This window comes from Geotrypetes seraphini, chromosome 2 (assembly GCF_902459505.1).
Source record: "Geotrypetes seraphini chromosome 2, aGeoSer1.1, whole genome shotgun sequence".
NCBI classification, from domain to species: Eukaryota; Metazoa; Chordata; class Amphibia; order Gymnophiona; family Dermophiidae; genus Geotrypetes; species Geotrypetes seraphini.
The window spans coordinates 139,830,658-139,849,620 of NC_047085.1; the positions used below are offsets into that span (position 1 = coordinate 139,830,658).

Sequence of the window (18,963 nt, forward strand, 5' to 3'; positions counted from 1 at the left end):
AACCCATAGACATCATTTACCTCGATTTTCAAAAGGCTTTCGACAAGGTGCCACATGAAAGGCTGCTTAGGAAGCTGTGGAACCACGGGGTGGGAGGGGATGTGCACAGATGGATTAAGCACTGGTTGTCGGGTAGACTGCAGAGGGTCAGAGTAAAGGGACAATATTCTGACTGGCGGGGAGTCACGAGCGGTGTACCACAGGGATCGGTGCTGGGGCCGTTACTCTTCAACATATTTATCAATGACCTGGAAAAGGAGGCAAAGTGCGAGGTTATAAAATTTGCAGACGATACCAAACTGTGCGGCAGAGTTAGATCCAGGGAGGAGTGTGAGGACCTGCAAAGGGACCTGGACAAGCTGGAAATGGGCAAACAAATGGCAAATGCGCTTTAATGTGGAAAAATGCAAGGTCATGCATATAGGGAAAAAGAACCCGTTGTTCAACTACAAATTGGGGGGGGGGCATTGCTGGGAGACAGCAGTCTAGAGAGAGACTTGGGTGTGCTGGTGGATGCATCACTGAAGCCATCTGCGCAGTGCGCAGCAGCCTCGAAAAAAGCCAACAGGATGCTGGGCATCATAAAGAGGGGCATAACAACCAGGACGCGGGAAGTCATCATGCCATTGTATCGAGCGATGGTGCGTCCACATCTGGAATACTGCGTTCAGTATTGGTCGCCACACCTCAAGAAGGACATGGCGGTACTTGAGAGAGTCCAAAGGAGAGCAACGAAACTGGTAAAAGGGCTGGAACACTGCCCATACGCCGAGAGGTTGGATAGGCTGGGGCTCTTCTCTCTGGAAAAGAGGAGGCTCAGGGGAGATATGATAGAGACCTTCAAGATCATGAGGGGCATAGAGAGGGTGGATAGGGACAGATTCTTCAGACTGAAGGGGACAACAGGTACGAGGGGGCATTCGGAGAAACTGAAGGGAGATAGGTTCAAAACAAATGCAAGGAAGTTTTTTTTCACCCAAAGGGTCGTGGACACTTGGAATGCGCTACCGGAGGAAGTGATCAGGCAGAATACAGTACAGGGATTCAAACAGGGATTGGACGGATTCCTGAGGGATAAAGGGATCGTGGGATACTGAGAGAGGTGCTGGGATGTAATACAAGTATAGAAAGCTAACCAGGTAATAAGTATGGAAACCCAACCAAGTCGTGAATGTGCAAGACCGGAGGGTTAGGACATCGATGGGAAGATAGGACTTCAATGGGAAACCAAGGTGGCAAGGGGGCCCCTTCTGGTTATTCAGACAGGTCGTGACCTGTTTGGGCCGCCGCGGGAGTGGACTGCTGGGCAGGATGGACCTATGGTCTGACCCGGCGGAGGCACTGCTTATGTTCTTATGCAGTCCACTGCTATAGAAGTTAGCAAAACCCCTCCCTCTTTCCTCTGGGGAGGTGAGGAGGGGTCTTTACACAGGACTGGGAAAGAAATACTTCAAGAACAGATATGTTTTAATAATAATAATAGTTTATATACAGTAGAGACCACAGGACTGAACAAGAGACAAGCAAGCAGCCAGCGCAGCTGGGGGGCAGTGGGAGATGAACACATACTGAATTATAGTAGTAATTAACCCAGCACCCAGTGATATAACACATGAACATAAAAAGAATGGCACTGTTAAGGCCTCCTTGTTACGTAAGTGCCTAGAAAACTTGAGAGCTATGCACAGAAATATACCTACCCCACCAAGATTAAATAATGTGTGGGGGTTTTTTCTTTTTCAGAACATTCTAATAGAGATTGACTACCAGAGTTAATGCAGCACTACTTATTCATTCATGATAAGAGTCACAATACTTGTTTCTTATATTTACATTGCAAGTTACTCAGTTCCAGCAGAAAGATTTCAAGCCAGTCCTGGATTTCTGGCAACCCTATCCTGAAGTACTGTATTATGAAACCTGCAGCATTTGAGTGGAAATTTGAATGAAAGATTACAAGTGCAGCACTGATTAAAGAAATTAGTTCAAAACCAGAACTGGAAAGAATGTCTTTCTTATGTATCCAAGTTTGCAGATTAGAGGACTGTGTTTGATCATTTTGGAATATGCTTACAATAAAAAGGATTTTTTTTTTTAATTCTGGTTAACTGGTCTGAAAGATTACTAAAATAACATATGTAGTTGACTGCATAAAATTCTTATTATCTGAGTTGGTTCATTCAGCAATAGCTTACTGTGTTTAGATGTATTACTTATTACCGTTAACCCTTGCCGAGCCAAGGTAAGAGCAATCAGAGAGTTTGAGGCTGGAGTTACAGTAGCAAGCTTTAACAGCCTCCATTTAAAATGATTCCTTTCTTGTTGGTTTGATTTCCAAAAACATCTTTACATTTTCAACTTGTACTAGCACTTAAAAACCAAAAACGTTAACGAAGCTCTCCATAGGAGCCAACTTTTCCAAAACGATCAGGCCCGCTGAACCCAACGGGAATCACCCCTCCAAAGGAATTTAAAGAGTTTGCTCAATATTGGGGTTGCTCAAGTGCCCCCCAGAGCTGGCACCCAGGAAATCCTCTTATTTTTAGGGCTGTGTTTATTTATATAGCCTGAGGAGGTTCAGAAAAGTTCTGCCCTCTGTTACCGAAGAGGTATTTCTAATGCTGGTAACAGTGCCGGGAACTTCACCTCTGGGATATGGGAGTGGGGTGTTGTATCCCTTGAGCACTATGTATATTTCTGGCAGAGTCCGGGGGGGGGGGGGGTGCGCGATTTATAGCCCTGAGCTCTGTGTAGGGTGCTGTGGCTTGTTCCTAGGCTATGGTAGCCCCCTCCCGTCCTACCTGGATCGTGTGGCCGGAGCTGGGGGCAGCAGGTCCTCCCACCAGCTTGCAGTAGAGGTCCCGCCTAGGCTGCGGCTGCTCCTCCAGGTCCTGGCCGCACGTGGCCGTGGCCCGGATCCGCGCTCCCGCCGCCAGGTTGAAGTAGGGCGGGTGCAGGCTGAAGTCACTGCCTGCCACAAAGCCCCTGGCGCCGGCAGCCAACGCCAGGCAGAGGAGCAGCCCGGGAAGAGGGGCCCCGTGGCTCATCCCACGCAGATGTCGAGCTCTCTCCCTCGTGGATTGATCCTGCGGGGCTGGGAAGGAAGGATCGGGGGAGGGGGGGGGGAAACCCGGGACTGAGAAGAGCCTAGCGCCAGGCAACACCGAGCCCGGGCCGCGCCGGAGGCTCCTGCTGCACCTTCCCGCCCTCTCCAGAGAGGGATGGGGAAAAGTGCCCTGGCGAGCAGCCAGCTTGCAGGAAGTCTCCGAGGTGTGTCTGTGTCAGGAGTGATGCGAGGACAGAGCAGCAGCCCGAGTGGGAGGGAGGGGGGGGGAACTCTTCTTTCCTGTACTCTGTGTGTGTGTGGGACACATTTAATCCCCGTCCCCGCAGGAACTCCGTTTGCCCGTCCCTGCCCCATAAGCTCTGCCTTAACCGCGCAAGCCTCGAACACTTACGGGTTTTAAAGTGTTTGAGGCTTGTGCAGATGAGGATAGAGCTTGCAGGAACGGGGGCAGGGAGAGGAAAAGAACGCGCGGGGACGGGGATAAATTTGTCCCCCCTGTCATTCTAAAGGCGATCTGCCCCTACATCCTGGAGATCCTGAGAATCCTGCAAATCCTAGTTTTACCGGGTTCCTTCTTGAGAGAGAGCCCGTGTGGAACCTTTAGAGGGGGCATTATGGATTTTTAAAAAAGAATGTGGGTCAGTGACCTTCACTGGAGAGGTAAAACCACTATTAGCTCCTGTCACAGAAATCCTATCCCCGCCCCGTCCATCTCTCGCAGATAAGAGCCGAAAAGATCAGCAAATACATGATGAAAAGCAGCGTGGATGAAGACGATTTGATCTCTCTCCTTACAAAGCTGAGATAGAACGTGCGCTGTCAAAGACTGGCTTAAAGTTTAAGTTCTGGAAGCTCCAAAAGGCTTAGGTAACTAGGAAATAAAGATGTTCTCTTGTTTTTGGAAAGTAATGTAACATTTTTAAGTTTATAACTTGAACTAGCACAACTTTTTTTTTTTAAAGCTAATTAATTCCTCGTATTTTGGAGGATTTGATTATTTTTTTTGTTGCTATGTTTATTTGCCTGTTCAGAGAAGCCCTGCTTCCTGTCACTGAATGTTTGTAGTGCTTGGGACAGGGCAAGAAACATTAACTGCAAGCTGTGGGGTTTTGTTTTTAGCCCTGAACACTACATATAATTCTGGCCAGGCCATGTGATGTGGTGCAGTAGTGGAGGGAGACTGTAGTTTGTTAGAAGTGTGATGTTCTCTGGGCCTAATGATAGCCCTATTCTCATCCAACCTGCATGAAGTGGCTGGAGCTGATTTTTTTTATTATTATTGTTACTTTTAATTTGGATTTAGCTCACTCTTTTTCTGTAGCAACTTTTAGCAAGAATGTGAGCCTTTGGGACAGTCAGGGAACTCTAAGTACTCTCTCTTCATCTTAATTAATCTTACTTATTACATTTCTTCTGTTTCTACTGTAAACCGCTTAGAACTTCACGGTACAGCGGTATATAAGAAATAAAATTATTATTATTATTAAGGTGAGTGACATTCAGGCACAGTAGCTATGTCCTTGTCCCTAGAGGAGTTGCATTCTATGGTTGTACCTGAGATAATGAATAGTTATTTGATTTGCTCAGGGTCACAAGCTGAGTGAGAGGGATTTAAGTCCTGGTTTTCAGCCTGTTATTACAACCTCTAGGACAGTGTTCTTCAACCTATTGACACCTATTGACCGGTGGAAATAAAATAATTATTTTGTGGACCAGCAGTTGAACACTGGGCTAAGTCGTGGTCCAGATCCTGCCCTTCTCCACCCAATCTCTGCCCCAGACCCCGCCCCCATAATAGTACTAATTGTAACACCATTTTTTCCATTCATTATTCATATATACACACACACACACTATAATCGTATTAACATCACATAATGGTTAACCACAAAATTAAACTACACAAAGCACACCGTATGCTTCTCAATATTCATTCCTACCAGAACACAGATAACCCCATGCAAATACAGGACCAAAAACTAAAAGTACTAATATATACAAATAAACCCTAAGGTGCAAGACCCTGCATGCAGTACAACCCCAGAGGAAAAGAAACAAATGCATTTTTTCCTGAACAGACAGCAGATGTAAATAAATCACTAAATTCATAAGTAAAATCATTCCTCCTACAGTTGTTGTCTCCCTTCCTCCATGCTGTGCCTTGCCTTCTGGCCTGCTCCTCCTGTCTGGCTGTTTTATGCCACCCCCTGGTGGTGTATTTGGGCCGGCTCCCTCTTCCTCAGTGCTGTAGTGCATAAAGCCATGGGTAGCGGCTCCTCGCATGTCCCACGCCTCATCTGGAAGCCTTCCCTCTGACATCGTGACATCAGAGAGAAGGCCTCCGGTTTAGGCACAGGACGCATGTAGGAGCCTCTGCCCACAGCTTTGTGCACTGCAGCACCGAGGAAGAGGTAGCCAGTCCAAAGACAACGCCACATCAATCGCAACGTGGACCAGCGGCTGATGAGCACTGTCTGGGGTCCAATGCACGTGCTGGCCCTGTGGACCGGCAGGAAATTTCTGCGGACCGGCACCAGTCCACGAGCCGGTGGTTGAAGAACACTGCTCTAAGATACTCCTCACTTGGAAGCAGGTAGTAGTAGAGCTCTGTCCTGGGCTGTGACAGTTAGTCCTCCTCCTAATAGCAGGTTATGAAATAATAAGAGGGAGAAGGGCCACGGGGGACGACGACAGGAAGATGAACAATCAGGACAAAAACATGGAGGAGATGAGTAGGAAGGAACTCTATGAGAGTTGGGAGCAGCATGGAGCATTCAACACAGCTCCCTGCGCTAATAACCGTTATCGCAGTTTAGTAAAAGGGGGAGGGTTAATTTTTGATAGTTTAATTTGTTTGACAGTTGAGTTGGGTCAGTAAAACGTATGAGCTATGCTCACACACTCTGCTTAGATTAGATTACAGGGGTCTCAAAGTCCCTTCTTAAGGGCCGCAATCCAGTCGGGTTTTCAGGATTTCCCCAATGAATATATATATGAGATCTATGTGTATGCACTGCTTTCAGTGCATATTCATTGGGGAAATCCTGAAAACCCAACTGGATTGTGGCCCTCAAGGAGGAACTTTGAGATCCCTGAAGGAACATAGGAAAGGATTGTTTCACTAGAGAGATGGACCTTTTTTTAATAGTCTGTGTAAGGCCCCACCAATTAAAATATTGAGACTGTGGTAAACAGTATGATAGAGAAAGTTCTTGAAAAGAACATAAGGAAAGGTGATTTTGTATATGTCTTAAAAGACCAAGGGGCTGATATCAGTAGCGTAGTAAGGGGGTGGGGCAGGGGGGATAGACCACCCTGGGCACCGTCTTGGTGGGGGGGGCCAGCACCTCTTTTCCTCTCCACTCCTCCCCCACCGCATGCGCGCGCCATCACCGTGCCCCTAGCTCTATGCTGGCTTGAGCAGCAGCTCATGCCTGTCTCAGCGCTCCCCTCTGATGTTACTTCTGGGTCCCATGACTAGGAGTGACATCAGAGAGAGAGAGCTGACGCTGGCTGTGGGCAGCAAGTTGGAGATGCTGCTCGCACCGGGGATGCTAAACAGGTGAAGGGAAGGGGCATGCACATGGCGGGGGGGGGAGAAGAGGGTGAGGGGGTCACAGCCCCAGGCACCTCCCACCCTCCCTATGCTAGTGACTGCTATCGCGGTTTAGTAAAAGGGGGGGGCCTAGTTATTTAAAAAATTTCTATTCTGCTTTAAACCAAAGCTAATTACAAATAAAACATGCATATAGCATTTTTCCCCACAAGTAGAATTGGCTCCAAATAGTACATGGTGGGGGGAGCCTGTTTCTGTAGATACATTACTGTTCTACCCAGCAGAAATTACTTTGCGTATTGCTCTCACTGGTTTGGGCTCTGTGGACTAGAATCTTTATTATCTACCTAAAACCTAGGCAGCTTTGTATCATATGCCTCATAACCTTTATAGACAGTCTTGAATTGCATTTAAACTTTAAGAAACACCCAGATACCCTTTTTTAATATGGAATAAAAGTTAGAATAGTTCTTGACTGTTACTTGGGGTACTTAAAGGATTTACTTTTCTTGCTATTATTTAAACTAATTTTTTGTATCTTTTGCTATAGAAAATGATCTGTTCAAGCTACTCAGATCTATTTAACATTTTTAAGTGTGCTAGTATTGCGAATTCTCTAACACATTGTGAAGATAATATTGAATCAAGTTGTATTCTATGGGACGTCTTGAAGAGTTCTACTAAAATTACATTTTAGAACATGGCTTAATGTGATATTTCCTTGGGGTGACAACTTCAGGTCTTTAAAAGGGAGGCACTTCAAGATGTTCCTTGGCCTACCAGTCTTTGTATAGCCCACATATCTCTCTCTAAAGACAATATATGACACCGAGGGGAAAAGGTGATTAAAGAAGCGGATCCAAAACGTTGAGGAAAGCTGCTTTTTTCTTCTTTTTCAATGTCATAAGCAGTCTGAAAAGTTACATTTACAAACTTCTGTACCTTTTAAAAAAAATTTCACATAAAAAGGATGGGTTTGGGGTTGTTAACTACAGATTGTTTTCTAACATAATTCGTTAAAACTTCATTTTTGGTTTCTGGGGACTTTAGCTGTGATATATGTGACCATCTCTGGGAAGAGGTGACTAATGTCGCACCCAGTTTCCCCGAAGCAGACATTCCTTTACAATGGTGTTGACAGTAAAAGGTTTTTTTAATCTTTTAATAACATAAATGATATTACAACAATATTCAACACACAACATCGCTTCTAGAACAGCCAACATAACTAGAATGAGATTCATCCGTACACTAATTCTTTGGTACAGTTTCGGTTATAAAGCCAAGCTGTTCACCTTAATCTAGACCCCTGAAGAAGCCGTCAAGAAGGCGAAACGGGTCCCGTAGGGCCATAGGCCATAAGGAGCTACGTTTATTAAGCAGATACACCGGCAACGAATAAAAAGATAGGTGCTGGGCATCAAGCTCTATGGTTTCACTAAATATTAAGCACTTTATTATAAGTTTTTTGCACAAAGCATTTAGCACTTTAAAGCATTAGTAAAGCTCGATGAAAGATACCATGTCCCTGCTTAAACTGATTTAAAAATTCTTTGATTAATCAGTGCAGGCGTCTGAGAGCTTATGAGCATTTAGAATTACATATATTGATGACAATTATTAGCAGAAGTCCTGTTGGTACGATGTATTAACCTACTCCAGTATAAAGGGAATCTTGTATTATTTGTATAGCATTACACTGCAAGATGCATGCAGCACTTGTATAGACACATTTTTTTTTAAAGCCAGTCGCGGCTTCCTGGAGCTTGCAGTCTTGATAAAACAGCTAGGGAAGCAGAGGTGCCAAGTTACCCAGTTCCAACACAGAGATTTTAAGCCACTCCTGGATTTCTGATAACTCCATCTCTGTTGCATTATGAAAGCGGTGGCAATGATTTCAGTGGGCAGAATCAGGGACCACAAATAGCATGTTGCTTTGAGATGTAAGTTCAAAACCAGGACTATCCAAAAAGTGTTTCTCCTGGACCTTGGGTATTTATTTTATTTAAAAAAATTGTATACCACCTAAGTTCTAAGTGGTTTCCAAGCAGCAAACATTCATAAAATTAAATGACTTTCAACTATCTGGTCCACATACAACAGGGGTGTCAAAGTCCCTCCTCGAGGGCTGCAATCCAGTCTGTTTTTTAGGATTTCCCCAATGAATATGCATGAGATCTATTAGCATACAATGAAAGCAGTACATGCAAACAGATCTCATGCATATTCATTGGGGAAATCCTGCAAACCTGACTGGATTGCGGCCCTCGAGGAGGGACTTTGACACCTGTGACATACAACATACATTATTTTCTGCAACCTACATACAAGCAATAACAAACAGCTTGCATAATAAAGTTTTCAAGAACTGAAACATATGAAAATTAATGCAACCTCTACATATAGGCATCAACGAACAACTGAGTTTTAGTAACTCTGGAGAAGACACACAGCATACAAGCAAGAGTCTCTGAGTTGACATGGCAAAGCTATGATAGGCGAGGTCTAAAGCAGGAACTATAGTTGAAGGAGGGACAGCATTTCATTAAGAACTGAGGAATCTTAGAAGTTAAATTAAGAAAACAACACATAGAGTGGGTGAGGGAATTTTCATATTACTATATCTGGAGACAAATGTGCACCTGAAAGGCAGCTTCTAGTCTCCACCCAACTATCTTTCCACAGCTGGTTAAGCAGTTTTCCTTGCCTGAAGGGTAGGTGGAAGGACTTATGAAGAACAAACAGAAATAACTACTTGAAGCAAGGTAGGATTGGCAGGAGTTAAACTGAAGACTGGGACTGCTTTAATTGGGATAATCAGCAAATACTTTTTTGGCCAGCTAAATTATGGGCCTTATGCTTACATACCAAATGGCTTTGCATAAGTGTACATTGTACAAGAAATAGTGCAAAATGCTTGGAATGAGGAAAATGACCAAACTCAGGAATTTTTTTTGCACAAAATGTACTTTTGGGACGAGCTCTGTTTTAGCAGTTACTCATAGGGCTCCTTTTACTAAGGTGTGCTAGCATTTTTAGCGCACGCAAGGAATTACCACGTGCTGCTTCTAGAACTAACGCCAGCTCAATGCTGGCGTTAAGGTTTAGCGCATGCGGCAATGTAGCGCGCGCTGTTCCACGTGTTAAAGCCCTAACGCAGCTTAGTAAAAGGAGCCCATAGTGATAGTATTGTGAGACTACCACTAGAGGTCATTTTGAAAGAGACAACCATCTGGGCAGAAGCATGTGGGAACTGCCCCTGCTCCCATCACACTCCTATCCTACCTATACCAGCAAGTCTTTGTGTGCCCAGATCATCCAGTCAGAGAACTGTTCTACATGTGATGCGATATCCTCTATATCAGTGGTCCCCAACCCTGTCCTGGAGGACCAACAGCCAGTCGGGTTTTTGGGATAGCCCTAATGAAAATGCATGGGGCAGATCTGCATTCCTATCATCTTCATTACATGCAAATCTCTTTCATGCATATTCATTAGGGCTATCATGAAAACCTGACTGGCTGGTGGTCCTCCAGGACAGGGTTGGGAACCACTGCTCTATATCATGCCCTCTTGCTGGATCAGAAAAATGGAAGGAGGAAACAGAAAGAGAGAGACATGCTCTCAGGAAGGAGAGAGAGATATTTCTTTGATGGGTGTTATTTCACCAGCCAACATGTAGTCCCAGAAAAATGGGTTGAGTGCTTTAAACATAAAAACATGATCAATTGAGATGAGTTGTGATCCTGGAGGGGTCAACCTACAGAGTAATTTGAGGGAGGGGGGTCTTTGGAACATTTTAGGCCTTTATCAAGGAAGGGTGCATCAGGCATACTATGCTACCAGGGATCAGAAGTCTCCCAGTAGGAGGGGGGTTCAGAAGGCCAATGGGCTTTTTAACTTTATAGAACGGCCACACAAAGGTGGTATTAAAAATACTGTCAAAGCCCAATGTAGATTATGGGCTCCTTTTACTAAGGTGCGTAAGGGCCTTAATGCGTGGAATAGTGTGCGCTAAATTGCCGTATGCTCTAGACCTTAATGCCAGATGGTCTGCACATGCATTTTTTGTCCAGGATTTTTTAATTTTACTTTTTACTTTTTTTTCTCTACTTTTTTACTCACGAGCCCATGGTTTTAACCCACGGGTTTAAAGTGGGTTAAAACCACAGGGAAGGGAGGCAGAGCAGGAGAGTAGGCTGCAAAGGCAGGAGAGTCAAGGCTAAGCAGGGCGGCACGAAGGCAGGAGAATCGGGGCTAAGCAGGGTGGCACGATGGCAGGACAATCGGGGCTAAGAAGGGCGGCACAAAGGCAGGAGAATCAGGGCTGGGAGCAGGGTTTTTGCACAAGCGACTGGTCCTCACCAGTCGCTCGTTTTTGGATAGGCCAGCCAATCAGTGTGCCAGAAAAATGTTTGGTGAATCATGTCCTTCCTACTTTGCATGCCATTTCCCCTCATTTGCATGCACGGATCGGAGGAGAGGTTAGTGAATCAGGTCGGAGGAAAATCGGTTTGCAAACCAATCGGTACATTATCGGTTTGCTTAGTGAATCTAGCCCTTAGTATTTTATAGACCTCTATCATATCTCCCCTGAACTTTCTTCTCCAGGCTGAAGAGCCCTAGCCACTTTAGCTTTCATCATAAGGAATCATCCCATCCCTTTTATCATTTTCATCGCTCTTCTCTGTACCTTTTCTAATTCCGCTATATCTTTTTTGAGATGCGGTGACCAAAATTGCACACAGTAGTCGAGGGCAACTCGATTAATCTTTATTTTGTGTGGACAAGAAATCCCTTGGTATATAGGGCTACAAACAAGTTTCATTGCATTTGAATTGACTTTAGCAGGAGTTCTGTTAATGAGTTACACTATGTTCCATTTGTACTGCAAAATGTCTACAGTATGTGCCATAAAATTGTTTTCTTTTTCCGTTAAGGGTTCCTATTCATTCCTACAAACAATAGAAGCGTATCCCTTGTGGACAACTGACTTAATTTTTAACTCAGTTAAGGATGGATTGCTAACTGCTGAGAGAAGCAGTGCAACAATGAATTCACATTCAGGCTGTAAAACAAAAACTTGGTCGCGATTCCATCTAGGACAGAGCGCAAAATCATAGTCTTAGGAGTCCATAAGGGCATACGGTATATTGACAATTAAAGAATGAGTCTGGCATGTACATTTACATACATTTCCACTTTAGAATTTGTGACCTGAAAAGTTTGGCAAAGTTGCATCTTTTAGTGAACTGGTCAGCCTCATTCCTGTGCATCACAAGATCTGGGCATGGGCCAGCCTAGTTCTCCTCTAATTAGCATCTTGTGCTGCTAAGCTGAAGGAAGGAATGTTGGTGCTTGTTCCTGGAACTGCCCAGTAAACTCTCCCCCCCCACACACACACACACACTTCCTCCCCATCCCTCCTACTTTATGGAGAAAAGGAGGATACAGGGGTGATGGGAGGTAGAGAATCAACTACTGTATTTTGTATTAAAGTTCTTGGGTTGTGGAACGAATCGTCTGAGTTTCCATTATTTCCTATGGGGAAATTTGCTTTGATATACAAATGCTTTGGATTACAAGTATGCTTTTGGAACGAATTATGCTCGTAAACCAAGGTTTTACTGTATTTCTACTGTTAGTGCCATCTGCTGGTTTCTGTGGCATTTTCTGTTTGTAATAAATTGTACTGCATTTTGTAATAAATATCCAATGACAAGTTATTATGAGATGAGCACAGTTTTACAAAGACTAGGGGGACACTCAATGAAGTTAAAGGAAAATACTTTTCAAACCAATAGGAGGAAATATTTTTTCACTCAGAGAATAGTTAAGCTCTAGAATGCATTGCCAGAGGTAAGAGCAGATAGCGTAGCTTGTTTTAAGAAAGGTTTGAACAAGTTCCTGGAGAAAAAGTCCATAGTCTGTTATTGAGATAGACATGGGGGAAGCCATTGCTTGCCCTGAATCGGTAGCATGAAATGTTGCTACTCTTTAGGTTTTTGCCAGGTACTAGTGACCTGGATTTGCCACCGTGAGAACAGGCTACTGGGCTAGATGGACCATTGTTCTGACCCAGTAAGCCTATTCTTATGTTCTTGTTTTATGTAAAGATAAACAAGTAAACTCATCAGCCTATTGCTTAGTGACAAATAAAAAGGCTTAAAGAGGTGGAAATGTTACAAAAGGAAAGAAAACTAGGGGGGGGGGATAAGAAAAAGTAACTTCATCTGACTGCTTCACCTTCTCTCCCAAAGCCACAAAGTTGCTTTTGATATGTTCGCGGGGGTATCTGGCAGTATTGTTAGTGACAACGTGGATGAGCAGCATTGTGTAATAGTCAATAGTCGCAAAGTCTCTGTAACATTTTGGATTTTGGCACCAGGCAGACAGCATACCTCTCGTGACATCATGTTTGGTCTGCAGATGTATGCTTCTGTACCCCTCAGAAGTGAATCACCAATTACCACAACCTTACGCCTCCTAGTGGTCATGGGTCCAGTAATTTTTGGGATTTCAAGCTTTGGTTCTTCCTCACCCTGGGATGCCCTCATCTCCTCCACTTCCAAGACAGCATACCGGTTCTAATTGCATCCAGAACAGGGAGCTCAAAGTCCCTCCTTGAGGGCCGCAATCCAGTCGGGTTTTCAGGGTTTCCCCAATGAATATGCATTGAAAACGGTGCATGCACATAGATCTCATGCATATTCATTGGGGAAATCCTGAAAACCCGACTGGATTGTGGCCCTCAAGGAGGGACTTTGAGACCCCTGATCCAGAAGGTGAGAGACAATGTTATACTTCTTATGCTCTAGTGCAGTGGTTCCCAACTCTGTCCTGGAGGAACACCAGGCCAATTGGGTTTTCAGGCTAGCCCTAATGAATATGCATGAAGCAAATTTGCATGCCTATCACTTCCATCATATGCAAATCTCTCTCATGCATATTCATTAGGGCTAGCCTGAAAACCCGATTGGCCTGGTGTTCCTCCAGGACAGGGTTGGGAATCACTGCTCTAGTGCAGGGCTGCCCAAGTCCGGTCCTTGAGATCTACTGGCGGGCCAGGTTTTCAGGATATCCACAATGAATATGCATGAGAGAGATTTGCATACCAAGAAGGCAGATCTTTCTCATGCATATTCATTATGGATATCCTGAAAACCTGTCCTGCCAGTAGATCTTGAGGACCGGACTTGGGCAGCCTGCTCTAGTGGATAAAAAGAAAACATTGCTAAGTTCCAAGTGTGAGTTAGGACCTATGGCATGTGTTACTCAACATGTAATTAAACTCTGGAATTCATTGCCAGAGAATGTGATAAAAGCAGTTAGTTTAGCATGGTTTATGTTCAAAAGATTTTTATTGAGCCAAACTTACACAGATACAGCTTTTACAAATGGCTGAAACAAGGATCAGAATTAACAATGGAGAAAAATACAATCTAAGAAAAATCCACAACCATCCCCCCCCCCCTTTTTCTGGAGTCCCCATCCTAGAAAAGTAAACCATGAGAAAAAGATTGGAAAGCATAAGCTTAACATGGTTTAAAAAAGGTTTGGATAACTTCCTAAAAGAAAAGTCCATAAGCCATTATTAAGATGGACTTGGGGAAATCCACTGTTTATTCCTAGGCTAAGCAGCATAAAATCCGTTTTACTCTTTGGGATCTTGCCAGGTACTTGTGATTTGGGTTGGCCACTGTTAGAAACAGGATACTGGGCTTGATGGACCTTAGGTCTGTCCCAGTGTGCCAATTCTTATATTCTTATCTAAAACATGTCTTGTCCCCGCATTTTACCATATCTGTTCTACCCCTGGCAGCCTTATACTAGTTTGTAGTATAGCTCTACGATATGTTTAATGTGATTCTCACTTCTCAGAATTGTAGTGCTGTATTTTCCTGCCATGACATGTGTAATGTAGTCTCATGCATGCTGCAGCCACTCTTGTTTACCTGTATAACCCTTATTTCTACTAGTCTTTCTCCTGCAAGACCTCTCTTTTCCTCTCCTCTAAGCTTGATTCCTCTGTCTTCCTGCAGCGATTTCCTGGTTTCAAGTTTATTAAAAATTTGATTAATCGCTTAATCCACATTCTAAGCGATTTACATATTACTAAAATTACAATAAAAGGGGAAAAATACACTGAATAAGACTGAACATACTATTGACAAAAATTTTAAACAAAACATGAAACATGAGGAAAAGCATGGGTAAAAGTTACAATATATTTTAAAGATAGAAAAACAAGTAGGGAAAATACATAAGGAAAAGGAAAAGGCTGAATATTTCAGTAAAAGATTAGAGGTAAAAGAATTATTATTAATTAGTGTAGAAATGATTAATTAGAAAAGGCATCTTTAAAGAGAAAACTCTTCAGCTTACCTTTGAATTTTTCTATGTTTGTTTCTTCCCTTAAATAGATAGGGAGAGAATTCCAGATTTGGGGGGCTGAGACAGAAAAGATAACTTGTCGTCGAGTATTAATGAATTTAAGAGAGGGGACCGATAGCAGATGTTGTTCTGTAGATCTTAATATTCGATTAGTAGTATATGGAATCAAATATTTATGAATAAATGCTGGGGTTTTGAAAAGAAGAGTTTTATATGTAAGCAGGCATATTTTATAAGTTACCTAAGAAGAGGTGTCACATGGTCGAATTTCCTTGCTCTAGTCTATAACCTCTATAACAGGGGTGCCCACACTTTTTGGGCTTGCGAGCTACTTTTTAAATGACCAAGTCAAAATGATCTACCAACAATAAAATTAAAAAAAAACACAAAGCACACTGTATGCATAGAAAATGTTAATCATCATTCCTATTCCAGGGTTTTTCAAAGAGGTCAAAGCAGATGACTCTAAGCACTATCACCTCAGTAACAACCATACAAAAATAGACAAATATACCCCCTCCCTTTTTACTAAACCATGATAGCAGTTTTTAGCGCAGGGAGCTGCGCTGAATGCCCAGCGCTGCTCTCGACACTCATAGGCTCCCTGCGCTAAAAACCTCTATTGCGGTTTAGTAAAAGGGGACCTTAGTGTAAAATATAGACAGCAGATATAAATTCAGACACATTTTGATCACTAAATTTAAAATAAAACCATTTTCCCTACCTTGTCTGGTGATTTCATGAGTCTCTGGTTGCACTTTCTTCTTCTGACTGTGCATACAATCTTTCTTCCCTTCTTTTAGCCTGTATGCTTCTTCTCCTCCAGACCTCATTCCTTCCCCCCAACTTTTCCTTCCTCTTCCCTGCCCTTTCTTTCTCTCTGCCTCCCTTTCTTTTTTTTCTGTTTCTCTTCTTTCCTTCTTTCTCCCTGCCCTTCCCCAAGCCACTGCCACTGCCATTACCATCGGGGACCAGGACCCAAACGCCACCAATAACAGGCCCCAAGCTCTCCCTGCTTCAGCCAACCAGCATTCCTCTCCCCGACGTCAATTCTGCCGTCGGGAAGAGGAAGGCTGATCAGCCCAAGATCGTGATCAACCTATTGGGGGAAATGCTGCCGGGTCCTGCCTTCGCGGAAACAGAAAGTAGGCAGGACCTGGCAGGAACAAGAACAAATGCTTCACTAACCTGTCTCCCGCTTAGCCCGTAGCGAACGCTTGCTTCAGTGCTCTCAACATGTGCGTGCAGGCTTCCCTTCTCCCTCCCCCTCCCCGGACATAACTTCCTGTTTTGGAGGGAAGAGAAGAGAAGCCTGCATGCACACGTTAGAGCCCGGAGCATAAGTTCGCTAGGGGCTGAAATCTCCAAGCCGGTTTTTTGGGGTTTTTTTTTAATGTTCAGCAGCGGCAGATGACAGCTGGGCAGACCGCCCAGCTAAAAGGCCCTAGGGAGAACACTGGAGAGGAAGGCTGATCGGCCCGTAGACCAGGACGGCGATCGACTCGAGTTGCCTTCCTGAGCTACTGGTCGATCGCGATCGACGCGTTGGGCACCCCTGCTCTATAACCTTTACCCTGATGGGTCAGTTAAGGTATGACCTCTCTCTGCTACCTGTTGGCAAGTTCTGTCCCTATTGGTCTCTTCCTTTCACACACACACACACCCCCCACACCCCCAACCTTAAGGGTGGTCCCTGTGGATTCTTTGTCTCAGGTCAGTCACGCTTCTCCTTCCATCTAAAACACATGTGACTCTATCCCCTGAACAGAGAACCAGTCTTTTCACCTAAAGCTATCTAACCACATGCATAAATAATTCAGGCAACAGGCAAATCTAAACCCTATAATAAAAAAAACTTCCAGATTGGGTGTAACCTTCATGCTATACAGGATGGTTTGAGGCTCTCATAACATGAAAAAACTCTGTTCTGTTACACTTCAGTACATTAACACCACCATTTGGCAGTAGATACAGTTAAAGTCTTTGATCATATAAAATTAGATTGATGACATACTATGGTTAACATGTGTGAACTTGGGCAAATAAATGTAAGGTTTGAGCTCAATATGTAAATGTAGTGCTAGAGAGAAAACACTTTAATGATTCTAGGTTATCATAATTAGTGGAGGCATAACATGAGATGCACAGGCCGAATAATACCATTGGATTGATTTAAGGTTCAGATTTGAAGAAATGCAAGCATATCAACTGAAACACAAATAGTGACATATTATACATAATATAGTTTTATATTATGAACTATAAATCTTTAGTGCCATTATAGAATTAGACTGGCAAATCTAAGAGCATATAAACATGAGGCAAGGGTTGTTAGCAATGCAGATCCATAAAAGGATATTACAGATTTTCACTCTTTAGGGAGCAGGTAAGAAGATTTGTTTCAATGCTGTGCTGTTTTCAAGACATATTAAGCGATTAAATACATTCTTGAAGTTTTGTAGTGTCTGTATAAGAAGTTGTTTGATTATTCAAAGTAGCCTGCATTCGGGGGGGGGGGGTACATGAGTCCATAGTGGGCTGCCAGAGGTTTATTGATGCATTTTCAAAGAACTCTGATCTTTTTTTTTTTTGGCTGTGATCAGTGATAGATTTGGGACTATGAAGATCCTCCATCCATGATGAAGAATATGCTGTTTAGTTTTTGCACACTTTAATATTTGAAGAGCTTGAGGTTATCTGAGAAATTTTGCTAAGAAAGGCAGTGGTTACTTTGCATTAGATATGATTCTTATCTAGCTATGCTAGTACTAAAAAAAAGCTATCAAAACTGTCCTGTTTTGAAAATATACTGACACAGCATTAGGTTTGCTATTAGTTTGTCTTTGATCTTGTATTAATCTGTAATTTTCTGGATATATAATCTAGTCTTCTTGTTTGTAATCTCCTCATAACCATTGACAGGAATTAGCAGAATATGAAATGCATAACTGTAACTGGTAAGAGGCAGCGGGCAAATTCTGGGACAGGTTGCATGCCCCCTCCATCACTAATCCTTCTCAAGGTTGGGAAATGAGAATCAACTGGGGAAGGTCACCGTCAATAACTTTTGCCTAGAGCAGGTGTGAGGAACTCTGGTCCTCGAGGGCCGAAATCCAGTTGGGTTTTCAGGATTTCACCAATGAATATTCATGAGATCTATTGATGCATTTTCAAAGAACTCTGATCTTTTTTTTTTGGCTGTGATCAGTGATAGATTTGGGACTATGAAGATCCTCCATCCATGATGAAGAATATGCTGTTTAGTTTTTGCACACTTTAATATTTGAAGAGCTTGAGGTTATCTGAGAAATTTTGCTAAGAAAGGCAGTGGTTACTTTGCATTAGATATAGGCCTCGAAGGCATGTGCCTTCTCAATCTCCAATAAAGATCTAAAGGCTTCTCCAAGAAGTTGTGAAAGCAGATTATGTAAACAATCATGTTGGTGCCTTCTGAGCCTTTAATTATTCCCCAAATTCTATTTTCGCTAAGTCTGTTCCTAGTTTATAAATCTTGTGACCCTGGGCAAGTCATTTAATACCCCAGGTGGTAGGTTTTGGGTGTATTTTGATGGATATTCATGCTCCATCACAAGTGTAGTAGATAGAGTGGGATATGGGCCTGGGTACCCTTCTCTGTAGTCTACTGCACTGACCATCAGGCTACTCCAGAGACCAGCTTGCTGCTCTAATAGGACTGGCCAGAACATCTGAAGCTGTCATAGAGGAAGGCATGTACTGTTTCATTTACATCTTTGGGGGTAGGAGGGTGTCAGTTACCACTGGGAGAGGGGGTGGGGGTCATGCTTTCATCCCTTCAGTGGTCATCTGGTCAGTTTCGGTACCTTTTAGGCACTTAACTCATTATTATTTATTTATTTAATTACTTATATACCACTTATTTCCTAAGTGGTTTACATTCAGGTACTTTATCATATTGCCCTATCTG

At 43.3% G+C, this 18,963-nt stretch overlaps 2 protein-coding genes across 2 annotated transcripts in view; one reads left to right on the plus strand and one right to left on the minus strand.

Annotated features, from left to right (window-relative positions):
- The window catches only part of LAMA3 (laminin subunit alpha 3), a 509,154-nt gene extending 505,885 nt beyond the window's left edge, over nucleotides 1-3,269 (minus strand). The window contains exon 1 of the mRNA XM_033933874.1: nucleotides 2,802-3,269. Coding sequence (XP_033789765.1) covers nucleotides 2,802-3,047 — 246 coding nt within the window. The 5' untranslated portion in view covers nucleotides 3,048-3,269. The remainder of the gene's footprint in view (nucleotides 1-2,801) is intronic.
- A 221-nt stretch (nucleotides 3,270-3,490) lies between these two features.
- LOC117355387 (ankyrin repeat domain-containing protein 29-like) overlaps nucleotides 3,491-18,963 on the plus strand; it is a 119,195-nt gene continuing 103,722 nt past the window's right edge. The window contains exon 1 of the mRNA XM_033933872.1: nucleotides 3,491-3,934. The gene's annotated coding sequence lies outside the window, so the exon portion shown is untranslated. The remainder of the gene's footprint in view (nucleotides 3,935-18,963) is intronic.